At 41.3% G+C, this 14122-nt stretch overlaps 1 protein-coding gene across 1 annotated transcript in view; it reads right to left on the minus strand.

Annotated features, from left to right (window-relative positions):
- Positions 1 to 14122, minus strand: part of lama5 (laminin, alpha 5) — a 296784-nt gene that overhangs the window by 46360 nt on the left and 236302 nt on the right. The window contains exons 47-57 of the mRNA XM_072556417.1: positions 13179 to 13279; positions 11744 to 11924; positions 9027 to 9170; positions 8775 to 8926; positions 8244 to 8354; positions 7995 to 8106; positions 6276 to 6443; positions 4912 to 5108; positions 3956 to 4072; positions 2029 to 2183; positions 645 to 786 (exon numbers count right to left, since the gene is read on the minus strand). Of these exons, the coding sequence (XP_072412518.1) occupies positions 645 to 786; positions 2029 to 2183; positions 3956 to 4072; positions 4912 to 5108; positions 6276 to 6443; positions 7995 to 8106; positions 8244 to 8354; positions 8775 to 8926; positions 9027 to 9170; positions 11744 to 11924; positions 13179 to 13279 (1580 nt within the window). The remainder of the gene's footprint in view (positions 1 to 644; positions 787 to 2028; positions 2184 to 3955; positions 4073 to 4911; positions 5109 to 6275; positions 6444 to 7994; positions 8107 to 8243; positions 8355 to 8774; positions 8927 to 9026; positions 9171 to 11743; positions 11925 to 13178; positions 13280 to 14122) is intronic.

Here is a 14122-nt window from a genome sequence, read left to right on the forward strand (position 1 = left end):
AGCAGTGTCCCTATTCAGTCAGGGGATCAGTTAGCTCAGTGTTTGGCTGCCTGGTTTGCAAAGCAGAACAATGCCAACAGTGTGGGTTCAATTCCCACACCAGCTGAGGTTACCATGAAGAACGCTTCTTCATAACCTGCGTGACTCTCTGATTAGAGAGCAGCCCTATGGTTCCATAGGATGATGGCTACTTTACCATCACTTCTGGGTTAGAAGGTCCATGTTTAAGTCCTCCCTGCCAACTGAAGTGTCATAATATCTCTGAAAAGTGAGAAACTGGCTGACTCCCAAATTGAAGCAATTCTTGGGGGTATGTTAATAGTGGTGTGGAGCTTTATTTCACATTGTCCTTTGACAGCAGCCTTCAGGGACTAATGAAAGATTATTGGTCCAGGGGCTGAAGGCCTGCTGCAAAAATGATCACAAACGTGCATCCAAATATTCATCATGATTGCAACCGGGATCCCAGAACCTGATCTGCATATTACAAACTGTTCTTGGCCCCCAGCTGGTGGATGCTGCTCAAGATGGCAGCAGCTGGAGCATGAACCGCTAATGGCTCAATGTAGCCAGCCCCCCAAAGGCTCCACTGATAAAAGGAGAATATTCCAATTCTTTACCTCACATGGAACCCTCCACTTTACCTTTAAAGCCTTCGTTGCTGCCTCATCGGCCTCTTTCGCTGCAGCCTTGGCTCTTTCCACTGCCTCAATAATACCAGCATATGCATTGGATGCATTCACTGCTCGCTGTATAAATCCATCTTGGTTTGTATCTTCAATTGCCCTGTGAACAGCCACAAGATGAGATTGATCTGGGAAACATTATTTACCTGTTAGCCGTCTAAATATTGAACAAGTTGCGTTAGTTGAGTATTTTCCAACATCAAACTGCCATTGAGTAGAAACGCAAGTGTGGAAAATATCCTTGCACTTCATAACTTGAAGCACACAGGTAACAGATGCAACCTGCAGCTATATTCTCATCCAGCAGAGATCCCCACCTACTCAGACCACACCAAGGTACAATATTATCATTTGGGAATTGTCAAGCAAGGAACGTGCCAGGCATTGTATGACCCTGTGTTTCGGAAACATGAAATAGTTTTATGACAGGCTACTAGGAAGGTAGAGTGGAAACAATGTAGTTTATCAAGTGGGTAGCTGATTAGCAAAGCCAGGTTTAGAGTGGGCTAGAAGTTGAGAGTCTACCTTGACATGTAGACCCACCTATACGTCAGTCAGATACCATAAAAACTGATGGACAAGGTATTTGCTTTGGAAGGATTAATGTTGATGCCTCTATTAAACACCAGCCAATTTGATGGCGTTGTACATTTTCTTTGGGTGGTGTGGTGAAGAAGACAAGATAAGCTTGTGATACTGGAGTCAGATCTGCCATCTCTGGTCTCTGACAATCTTAATAATTAGCTCAAAGTTGCCAATGTTACTTGTACCTATTATAACAGTGCAATAAACTATCTATTGTTAAGACTCACAAATAGTTGGTCCCCCAGCACTATTAGCCACACAGATCATTAGTGACAGCACATTAGCCCAACTATTAACTGGTTAGTGGTTGCTTCCACACTATATATACAACAAAAACATCAGAAGAACACAGCCCCTGTACAGACCAACCAAATGACACTGCCTTTCATTAATTGAATACAAAGCTAGCTAACTAATGATGCAGTGGCCCAGTGGTTAGTACTGTTGTCTCTCAGCTCCAGGAATCTAGGTTCAATTCCAGCCTTGGGCAACTATCTGTGTGGAGTTTGCACATGCTTCCCAGTCTGCGCGTAGGTTTCCTCTCTCAGCCCAAAGCTGCACAGGTTAGGTGGATTAGCCTTGCTAAATTGCCCATAGTGTCCAGGGATGTGCTGGCTAAATGGGTGAGCCAAAGGAAATGCAGGTTATGGGGACGGAATATTCTTCAGGGGATTCGATGGGCCAAATGGCCTGCTTCCATACTGTAGGGATTCTATGATTCACTAACAAATTTTCAACTAGTTCTTAATTAGCTTACCTGGACAGATTTTTTGCAAGCTCATCCAGGAACTGTGCATGTTCCTCAGCACGCTCAATAATTGGAATTTTGCTGCTTGCTGGTGAGAATTTCTTCACCTTTTCAATGAGGGGCATTCTGGCACCATCCAACATTGCTGCCAATCGCTCATATTCCTGGTCACCAAGAAAATGAAAATTAGTTACATCATCCTTGTCACCACAATTCTAATTTTCATTACTGACCTTAAGGAAATCAATAGCATCAATGTGACTCGGTCGACAGTGCTCTGACATCAGAGTTCAGAAAGATGAGTCCAATTGTTGTCTTGAGTGCATATACTAGACAGAATACTACACTGTCAGAGGAAACATCAGTTTGCTGCTAATAGTCCAGCTGGATATAAAAATCTATATTTGTAACCAGGGAGCTTTATGATGTCCTCCCTTAACCAACACAATCAGAAATTGGATTATCTGTTGATTTGCTGCCTATGGTATCTTATTGTATGCAGACTAGTTAACATGTTCATGTAACAGTAACTGCACTTCAGAAATTCTCTCAGGGCACAGACAGCACCTTAAAATGCAGCAGGATTACGGTAAGGTGCAACATACATGTCAGTTCTTTCTGACAAGGGCAGGGTTCCTCTGAACAGTAAAAGCCGAGCTCATCCTCAGGGTAGCATTTGAAGGTTTTAAACATTTTTTTGCTGCAGGTAGAGAAAAGGTGATTCAGCAATTCTGTGCACACACAGAGTATGGATCAAACAATTGGGGTGACTTTGTACTTTTGATATTGTCCCCAGGCGCAGGATTATAGAATTCACCTTGTCGTTGTCAGCTCAACAGTGCCAAACACAACAGTGTGGATTAGGACAGACTGCCGTTCAGAGCTTGGTCTCCAAAGACCTCCTAGATGTCAGTTGAAGGGGTAGTGCTGATAACGCTGCTGGCTTCAGCATTCCAGGTGGAAAAGTCAGAAGAAATTTTTTAGTCAGTGTTCTAAAACCCACTGAACCAAAAAAAAAACCTGAAAGAACTGCAGATATTGGAAATCAGAAACAAAAACAGAAATTGCTGTAAAAAAAATACTCAGCAGGATGGGCACTATCTGTGGAGAGAAAGCAGAGTTAACATTTCAGCTCCCTTCAGGTCACTGTACCCAACATCTTAACTCTGCTTTCTCTCCACAGATACTGCCCAACCTGCTGAGTTTTTCTAGCAATTTCTGTTTTTGTTTCTGCAACCCACCTGTTGGAGAAGACACATTTATGATAAAACATTGAGCATCTGCCCTGAAATTTAATAGCAAAGTGATGGCATTGCGGTCATATCATTGGATTGTTAGCCAGAGACTCAGACTAATGCTCTGGGAACAGGAGTTCAAATCCCACCATAAATTCAATGGAATATAGGGTTCTCAATAATAGAGATCACAAAACTCTCACCAAGTGTTGTAAAAAATCAATTTCCCTTTAGGGAAGCTGTCCTTCCCTCGTCTGGTATACATGTCACATGTAACAATGTCTCACTCTTAACTGCCCTCTGCAATAGCTCAACATGTCACTCAGTGCAAGGGCTATTATGAACAGGCCACAAACGTTGCAATCTCCAGCAATGCCCATGACTCATGAAGTAATAAATGAAAGAAAAGTCTTGTGTAGTCAGAGCATCTTGCTATCTCTCATTATCCACCCCCTAAATATAGAATGCCTAGTTGCTGAGAGATTTGTGTACCTCAGTATTTTGAAAATGGTGCAAAACTAGGGCAAATAAGGTTGGTTACAGAATGAACCAAAATGGATCAGTCTAGTCCACAATGAAAATAAAAATCAATATGACCAGGTTAGTGCACACTAGTGATCTCTGGTGCCATGGATTAACCTTTACTAAGTCATCCCAATTAACTCTAGACTGGCAATTAATGCACCTGCAGTGCGACTTACCTCCTTAGCACCATCGAACATCTGGAGGAGGTCAGAAACTTGTGCCAAGAAATCACTTGCCATTTTCAGCATTTCCTTCACTTGCTTGTACCGATCCTCCAATTCATCAACTTTTTGCTAAGAGTAAACAGAGAAATAATGTTGATTGGATTTGCTAATGAAAGCGACACTCTTTCAGAAATACTAAACAGAATCCAACTGCATGTGGACTATACCACAACTTAAAAAAGATTGGAGGAACCATCATTGATACCCCTCTCGTGGACAAAGCTTCATTTTCCTTTCAAGTGTTAATGGCTGTAAAGGAAATAAAATCTGATTTATGTGAAACAGGTCAAAGAGACTTTGTGCCATTCACTGGAGAAAGTAAAGGATTCAATAATGAATTCTCAAAGTTTGTGAGAAGATTTGTAGCTCGGGTGCTCGTTGTTGTGGCTCTGCTCGCCGAGAAGCTTCACAGGAGGCTCCCAAGCACTGAGGATGTCACCTAGACAGGGGACGAAACGTCTGCAACACAAATTCCCAGCTCGGCGAACAGAACCACAACAATTAATTCTCAAAGTGCCACCAGACCAAATAAGCTCAAAATCCTGCAGGAAATAAGCACATGTACATTACCAGGAAGTTCCCTAGAAAGCACTTTTCAAACCCACAACCACAATCATTTAGAAGGACAGGGCAGCACTTACATGGGAACAACACCACCTACAAGCTCCTCTCCAACTACTCACCATCTGACCTGGAAATAAATCATCATTCCATTCACGTTGTTGTGACTAACTCCTAGAATTCCCTCGCTAATGAGATGGTGGGTCCACCTACAACAAGTGAACTGCAGTGCCTCAAGGCGGCAATCAGCACCACTATCTCAAGGGAACTAGGGATGGGCACTAAATGTGCCAGTGACACCCACAATCCATGGGCGGGTAATAAAAAAAAGACATACAAAACCTTACCATGTTCTCTGCCAGTAAATACTCGTTGATATTGTTCTTTTCATTGGCTTGTCCAGTTTTGTTAACTGCTTCATTAAGGATATCCCTAAGGTCCATCAATTCCGAATTATACTTCAACAGTTTATCACTTATGCGTGCAACAAGATCCTTAATATCTTGCAACGGTTTCTCCAGCTGCTTCTGGACTCGTTCAAGTACTAAATCAGAAAGCAGAAATAGAAGTTAGCTCAGTCTAATGCTTCCACAGTTCAAACAATATTGTCTCTGGTGGTGAACAAAGCTTTTGTTTTTTTGAAGATTTTTGTCCTTACTATCTTGAAGGCTGCCTTGTTTGGACTTACCATTCAGGTGTACGAACGTACATCAATTGGTATCAGTCTGCAATTAAAAGCCCACATAACATGGCGCAATTTGTTTCACATACTTACACAACCCTTGACAGACTGATTATTCATCATCCCCATTACTAGCTAAGGACTATTCAAAGGATTGAAATTCAGTGTTATCACTTCCATTAATCCTGCCCTTCCGAGAGGAGAATATAAAGGAATGCTGACACCAAGCAGGAACAGTTCAACAGAAATGGTTTCAAGAAAAATATTAGAGCTATAGCTTTACCTCTGAGTAACGCTTTACCTCTTGAGTTCAAGAAATGGACTAATACATTTCTAGATACTAATCTCATGAAGAGATATGAGGATGGTGTGGGTAAAATGGCATTGAAGTGAATGATCAGCCATGATCGAGAATGGCACAGCAGGCACGAGAGGCTAAGTTGATTTTCTTTTCCTGTGGAGACTGAACATCTGACCATGATTTAATCTCATGTTTTTGTCTCATTACAGCAAAACACAGGGTAACACGTTGATGTATTACTGAGCGTTAGTAAAGGAAGTTATTACTCAGAACTGCAAACTAAAGCAAAATATTCAGTGAGTGATATTATTTCAAAAACACCAACATGGCAAAATTTGCAGTTATTTGCCAAGAAACATATAGCCATGAAGAATATCATTAAGTGCTTCTTTCATCCTCCACTTTAATTAGCACTTTCCTCCTTTTACCAGCTAATCATACAGTTTATCCCCAATGTTATCATTTTAGGGAACTGATTATCAGGCTGTATGCTTCACAAGGTAATAGATCATCAACCCCCCACCCTCATTAACTACAAACAGATCTGAGCTGTCTGCCAGGTGTCTGTTATGTATGGCAACGCATAAATTTTGATTAACTGTTTGCTCAGGGACTTTATCAATACGTTCATGTTACATTCCTGTGTGATATTTCATACAAGGGTAAATACATTAAAAGTAAAACTTTGTTAATTAGAATTTCGAGCCCTCTACCTCGGACGTACTCACGTTTATTTGCCTCATCTTCCTCTTTCTCAGCCATATCTTGCTGACTGCTAAAATTTCGGCCTCTCATTTCTTTCAATAACTTCTCCACCTCTGCAAGTTTCTGTACAAACTCGTCGGCAGACGGCATGCTGGTGTCCAACTGCGTCTTATTCATCTGGTCAATTAGATCTGAATAAAACCATTTCAGAAGGGACTTCAGTTACAAAGAACAAAGAAAATTTACAGTCCAAGAACAGGCCCTTTGGCCCTCCAAGCCTGAGCTGATCCAAATGTACTGTCTAAACCGGTCAGTCAATTCCTAAGCATTTGTACCCCTCTGCTCCCCACCTACTCAGGCATCTGTCCCGACGCATCTTAAATGAATCTACTGTGCCTGCCTCTACCACCTCTGCTGGCAACGCGTTCCAAACGCCCACCACCCTCTGTGTGAATTTACTTGCTGCGTGTATCCCCTTTAAACTTTCCACCTCTCAACTTGAAAGCATGACCTCTCGTTGCTGAATCCTTCACCCTGGGAAAAAGCTGGTCTCTATCCAGCCTGTCCATACCCTTCATGATTTTGTAAACCTCAATCAGGTCCCCCCCGATCTCCTTTTTTCTAGTGAAAATAAACCTAACCTACTCAACCTCTCTTCATAGCTAACATCTTCCATACCAGGCAACATCCTCGTAAACCTTCTGTGCACCCTCTCCAAAGCGTCCACATCTTTTTGGTAATGAGGCGACCAGAACTGTACACAGTATTCTAAATGCGGCCGAACCAAGGTCTTGTACCTTTTTGCCCTCCCTTAAATTTGTCTGAGCAAGCAGACATGGTGCTGCATCTGAAAGGCAGCTCACCTCTGACTTGAGGCTTGATCCTGTAACATCTGACAACACGACAATACTTTTTGCTGTCTGCAGTCTGACCTACTCTTGCGACAAGCACGGTTCCCCATCGCAAGTATGGCATAACTGAATCTACTGGTGTCTCTAAAGCCCAGGATTTTACTAACAAGAATGAAAGCAGTAGAATGGTAGGGCACCAGGAGTGTAACTTTGTAATGGTTACTTCTAAATTTGGCCACATTTGGAAGGTTGGTAGGTAAGAAGTGGGACGGGAGGAGAATAGGAATTGGAGTTAACTAGTATTCTATATAACTTCCATATGAGGAATATCTCTTGCTAGAGGTCCAATGCGTAATATTTCTTTTTTGACCTCATTTGGGCCCCTCACAAATCACTACTTCACTTGAGGTCTCAAAACATGAAGGGGATTGGAGTTGTGTCACTGGTGCGCTTAAATTAACATAAAGGTCTCATGCTGATGTTATTTAAATTGGTTTAATGATAAAGACTAGGAACGAATTGGGGCACCTTACAGAGAAATGTGAAGGGAAGGTCAGACTTTCTGCTAGGCAAGTGTTTTAAGCTTTGGAAATGGCTGGAATACTAACACACATTACTATCAACCCCAATTTCCTGGATAGCTCAGGCACTACATCAACACATCGGTGACATTTCTAGAGTTGAAAATTTTCAGTTTCCACTGTTGACTCATTTGAGTGACAATCTGGGATGAACCGTGCTTTGAGGGGTGAAACAACCTCAATGTCTTTCAGGATTGTTAGTATTCATTGTTTTTGCGCTGTTCATATTCTCCTCAGGTGCAGGAAGTTTCAGCAAATAATTATACCATCAGAAACATGGCAATGTTCACAATAAAACAAAGGGGTTTACCTAAAATGTTCCCTTTGAGATCTGTGATATTATTAAGCAAGCCACTAGCACGTTGGTGGGTTCCATCAACACTCTCTCCCAGTGCCACAACCTCCTTATTTATCATGGTGACCTGTGTAGGAAGAAAGGGAAGAGGATGGGGAAAGGTGATATGGGTTACTGAAAAGGTGTGTGCAACAGAACAGCAGGCAATGATAGCACTTTCCAACAAGATCAGCAGCAATAGTATATTCCAACCAGGCCACTTGCCTTTTCTTCATAGGCAACCAGGTCTTGTATTAAATTCATGCTGTCAGTCTCCAGCTCATCCAAATGATCTTTGGTTTGATCCTGTGATTCATGCTGCTTGCTCAGTTCATCCTAAAGAAACAGCAACACAGTAATACCAGGGGTTAATAGCCTTCAGATTAATGAAACTGCATCAACATAACAGTCACCATAACAACATTTCTCATGTAGATTAAACAACAATGTACAAATCTCTCAAGACTGTAATGCCTAACAGTGGATGACTGGTGAGTGATGGAGTGTAATGTTAATTGCAGATAAGGCAACGAATGGTACACCATTGTATAAGTACTCACTTCCTTGTAGCCAGCTGACAAGAGAGTGAAAGGAAGTGTAGCTGATCTTAATAAATTGGGGGCTTTCAAATGTGCAAGTGCCCAACCTACCAGAAAGCTGACAACAGTGTGAAAGCTTTCTTTATTTTGGATGTAAAATTCTGCAATTTACACCTCAAGATGGAAATGCAACCACTCATGGCTTAGTGCTACTAACCTCAAGCGGTGCGATGCTATCGTTCAGAGCGTTCATGCGTGCCCATGCGATGGAGCTTGCGGTCAAGTTTGAAAGCTGGCCCTCGATGTCAGGCAGCAATGCAGCTGTCTTGTTGAGATCTTCCAAAAGGGCCACCACACAACTATCACAAGCTGCAAAGATGAACAACAACATTTTACACTCACAGAAAGCTGCCAATGTAACAGAAACGAGGTCAGTTTTGAAGAGAAAGGCAGATGCACGGTTACTCACGCTCACACTTCATAGAATCCAAATTGTCAACAACAGGGATCTGATGTGTCTGTAAACAGGTATCACACTGTCTGCCTCCCAAACCATTGTTACACGTGCAGTCACCAGTCCGAGGGTTACATGATCCCCCATTACAATTGCACTCTAAAGAAAAACATATTGAGATAATGATTGTGACAAGTTCAATTCTTGTCACCAGCCTGGTTCCCAATGTTTCTCTATTTATCATGGGCACAAAGACTAAATACACACAATATCTTAAAAGAGCAGAGGTAAATAAAATTTAAAATATTATCTTCTCCACCAGGTGAAGTAGCAACATTATAGATTTCTTCTTTTTTCCACTTATAATCTTCACTACAAATTGTTAAAATATTGAGATCAATTAGTCTGCTCCTCAAGTAACACCAAAGTTGATGATGAATGATGGAATGATGATTATGAACATTATTTTTCATTGCTCTCTCTATCTCAAAACCGTCTAAGGTAACTCTTGAAAGAGAATGAAATCTTATGTTTATCACTTTCAGCAGACAATTAAAGCACAGCATTAATTAACAAATCAAACAAACAAACATTCAGGGAAATGAGCAAGTTATTTAGTGATTCTAGATAGTACAAGTCTGCAAGCTAGTAAAATAACCCAACAGCTTCAATCTATATTTAAACCAAATGCAAATATTACAATATAAAAAAAATAATTAGGGTATAGACTATACATCTTTGAGCTTTGGCATGATATAATTACTGACAACTCTGTGACACTTTAGTGTTTCATTACTTTTCACAGACCCCTAAAACAAAGGGGCTAGAATTTCATTTCCAACTCCCCTGTGGACAATATAGCAGAACAGATCCAATACCATCCAAGACTAAGGGGGCAATGTCATTTCTACCATCAGTGCATGCTGTAACATTGAATAAGAAATACTTACACCAACCCAGCTGCTGGAAGGGGTTTTGGGGGTGTTGGAGTGTGTGTTTGCCCGCACGCATGTTTTGTGTGTGTGTGTGTGTGTGCGTGTGTGCGTGTGTTCCCACATGTATCTGTGAGTGAGAGTGTGTTTGTTTGTGTGTATGTGTTGGGGTGTGTTGGTGTGTGTGTGCGTGCCCATGTGTATCTGTGTTGGGGTGCGTTGTTGTAGTGTGCATGCCCATATGCATCTGTGTGTGTTTGTGTTTGTATGTGTTGGGGTGAATGTGTTGGGGTGTGTTGGTGTGTGCCCACGTGTGTCTGTGTGTTTGTGTATGTGTGTGTGTGTGTGTGTGTGTGTGTGTGTGTGTTTGTGTGTTTGTGTGTTTGTGTGTGTGTGTTGGGGTGTGCGTTGCTGTGTGTGCGTGCACATGAGTGTGTAATATAGGCCCCTCTCCCAGCTCTCAGCTCCTGTGAATCTTGTTATGGCCTTTATTATTCCCTAGACATACCCTTTTGCTATGGCACAAGGTTTGTGCTAATGGATTACAGTTTAATCATTCGCTAATAAACCTGGATACAGCAAGACAGGCTCGATGGGTTATAGCACTCCCTTACACTGAGAAAGTAACACTTCATTTTCTTCTACATTTTCAGCCCATTCAGCAAAGCAGGAGAATGACGCAGCTGGAAGTAATTTTCAAAAAGGTTCCAATCACTTCTGTCTACAAAACCCAGCTTTGAAGAAATTAAATCATGGCACTAGCTGAAGTGAAAAATACTACAGACCTTGCATCCCAAATCACTACCTTAATATGCAACGACAGATAATCCTAAGTGATTTCTTGCCAAATAAATGCCTGGTCTGTATCCTGCCTCAAAACGTCACCAAGCGCAAATATTTCAAACAATACAGCAATTTTCTAAGCAATTTTTTTTTGTGTGTACAAATCAGAAGTATTAAACTATTGTCCTTTAAACTATTTGATGAGGCAGAGATAGAAGAGGCAACACGGTGTCAGTTGTAGTCAAAAAGTGTTGTGTTGGAAAAGCACAGCAGGTCAGGCAGCCCCTCAGATGCTGCCTGACCTGCTGTGCTTTACCAGTACCACAATTTTTGACTCGGATTCTCCAGCATCTGCAATCCTCACTTTCTCCATGGTGTCGGTAGTAGCAGACAATCACAAAGGCCGTGTAACCCATGCTCAGCAAACACCAAGGGAAATTACTTCCAGATTTATGTTATTCTGGAGCTGGCTGAGGGCATTTAAAGACAAAGAGATTCTCACCTTCTAAGACATGACTGACCCTCTTGCTCAAATTGAAGTGCCACAAGTTCCTACAGATATGAATATATTTTGTTCAATTAACCATTCGTACCCTCACTTGGGTAATTACTCCACTCTACGTGTGCAAGTTGTTACAAGCAGCCAGCCAGCATTTCACTCCTGACTTGCATGCATACTTAATACAGAACTTAGAATTGGAATCAATGGAGAAAACCTGCCTCAATCCTTTTGCATAAAATAAGGAAATTGTATGATGGAGGAAACTGCTGAGAATGAGGCAAGCTGGAGTGGATATTCGTGACGATCCTTGGGTTTGCAAGACTAAGTTGTAAGGGAAAGCAAAAATTAGAGGAAGGTGTTTTAATACACCTGTTCTGGCTGGGAACGAGTGCAGACCAGCAATTAGCCAGGGTTTGATGCTTTACTTTTTTTGCAGCACTGCAGAGGGTCCAATTTCTCATGTGAATAGGTGAAGAGTTGTATTTCCCCAATCCACAATTTACTGTGGCACTTACTTTTGCATCCATTTGAAGAGTGGCTCCAATAGCCTGGGGCACAATGCTGACACTGGAGTCCACTGGCACCAGGCATGCACGGGCACTGGCCAGTCTGAATGTCACAGGTTTCGTCCCGAGAAGCAATACCACAGGAACACCTCTGGCAACCAGTGCAACTGTCATATCCATAATATCCAGCCTACACAGAGAGAAAAATGAAAGAAAACAGGAACTTCCCCATGTCTATCAACAGAAGTGTTCAGATATAACTAAACCCACATGACATCTCCATGTCACACACAGAAAACACAAATGGGAGACCTTTCAACAAGGAACCATTTTTAGGATGGAATGACCACTCTGATGTTTTGGCTTTGACCGCATTTCTAGGGGGACCAACAACGGTCCCTTAATGCAACTAAATGTCCACCAAGAAGAATTCTTAAACAAAATACGATGCAAAAACACTTAAGGATATATTAGGACAGACTACCAAATGCTTGGTCAAAAAGGTAGGTTTTAAAGAGTGTCTTAAAAGGAAGAAAGTGAGGTTGAGGAGGTGGAGAACACAGGGAAGGAATTGTCCACTCCATCGCCAAAGCAGCTGAAAGCCTGGCAACCAATGGTTGGGTGTTTAAAATCGGAGATAATCAATCAGCTCAAATACATCAAAGGGCTGTGTGGATGAGGGAGATTAGAGAGATCAGGAAAGGGTGGGGAAGATGCCATGGAAAGATTTGAAACCAAGAATTCAAATTCCATTATCGAGATGTTGCTCAGCCAGGAGCGATATAATTCTCCAAGCTCACTGATGTGGCTCCCATAGTGAGCCAACAGTGAGGCATTTCTTGTGTCAGTGCTGGATATGTTGCAGACTAATTTAAGAAAGACTGCGGTGATTAGTCATTGCTATTTTATCATGTGACTTCCAGGATGAAGAACACTGGAACGGAGATGTAAAACAGTTCATGGACTCCCTGTTCTCTGGAGATTAATTTGTGTCACAGGGACAATACAGGTAGTCTTTTACCAACTTAAATTTTCCTTCCTTTCACTACCTACCCATGCTGCTTTTATTTTTTAATTTGCTGTGTAGGGCCTATACATTACACTGTACAACCTTGATAAAACTGCTGTGTGGCTGTGCATGCATATATCTTAAAGAAAACAATGATCTGTTTGACTTGTTTGCTGTACTTTATAAATTGCCAAGCAGTCATACAGCTTAGAAGGACCTTTTTGCAATATTTAAGAAAGAACACTAAACTCCACCCTGCCTCCAAGCACACTGCACTTAAATTCTAAAACATCGTGAAAGAACAACACTGTTTTTAATGTTTCAGTATTGAAGAAATCACTGCTGTCATGATCCAATTCAATAGGGTCAGTCAAATACTGATCAGAACAGTGATAAATATGACATCCTGTCAGAGCTAATGAATACTGCACATACCTCACATTGGTCACAGTGTGGTCCTGTCACACCAGGTTTGCATTGACACTCACCAGTCCTATCATCACATGATTCTGTGCCACATGGTGAACAATTGCATGCTATAAAATCATAAAATACAATAAATGGAAGAGTTACTAACCTTATTCACATTACATGGATTAATCTTCAGTTATTACAAGTTACGAACGCCAAGATTTAAGATATTCTTTCGGAATAAAAAGTATCAATTGAAACTACCCCATGCAAAACTGACTCCTGATCGATAACAGATTAAAACATGCTTTGTGCTCAATGATTTTGTGGTAGCATGCTTATCTTGGAGTCAGAAAGTTTTGGGTTCAAGTCACTCCAGGAGTTGGGTACATAAGCCAAGCTGACACATTTAGTCCTGTCTTCCCTCTCAGGAAGATACAGAAGTTTTGAGAGCACTAATGTCCTGGACAACATGCATCCGTCAATTAACACCAACATAAATAGCTTAAGTAATGATTTGCTGCAGACAGATTGGTTCCCATTGCTGCCTACAAAACATTCAAAGCCCATTCATTGACTGTAAAGTGCTTTAGGATACTGAGTATATGAAAGCCATGATATAAATTGAAATTCTTTTTCTCTCTTTCTTCTGGTCAATGCAAGGTTAAAAAGTAGCAGAACATTCTATTGGCTGTATAAGTTAAAGACAACAACATATTTATATCAAACCTTTAAAGTAGGAAATGTGCCAAGCTTCATAAGAGGTTGGGACAAGAAGTTTCACTTAAGGGAAAAAAGAATGGAAATCTGGCATTCACTCTCCAAAAACGTGTGTGCACTGGATCAATCTAAAATTTTCCAAAACCCACATTGATAGGTTTTTATCGGGAGAGGATGTCAAGAGATATAGAGTAAAAACAGCTGGATGGAGTACAGATTAGCCAGGACCTAACTGAATGAAAACACAA

The sequence above is a fragment of the Chiloscyllium punctatum genome, chromosome 37 (assembly GCF_047496795.1).
Source record: "Chiloscyllium punctatum isolate Juve2018m chromosome 37, sChiPun1.3, whole genome shotgun sequence".
Classification (NCBI taxonomy): Eukaryota; Metazoa; Chordata; class Chondrichthyes; order Orectolobiformes; family Hemiscylliidae; genus Chiloscyllium; species Chiloscyllium punctatum.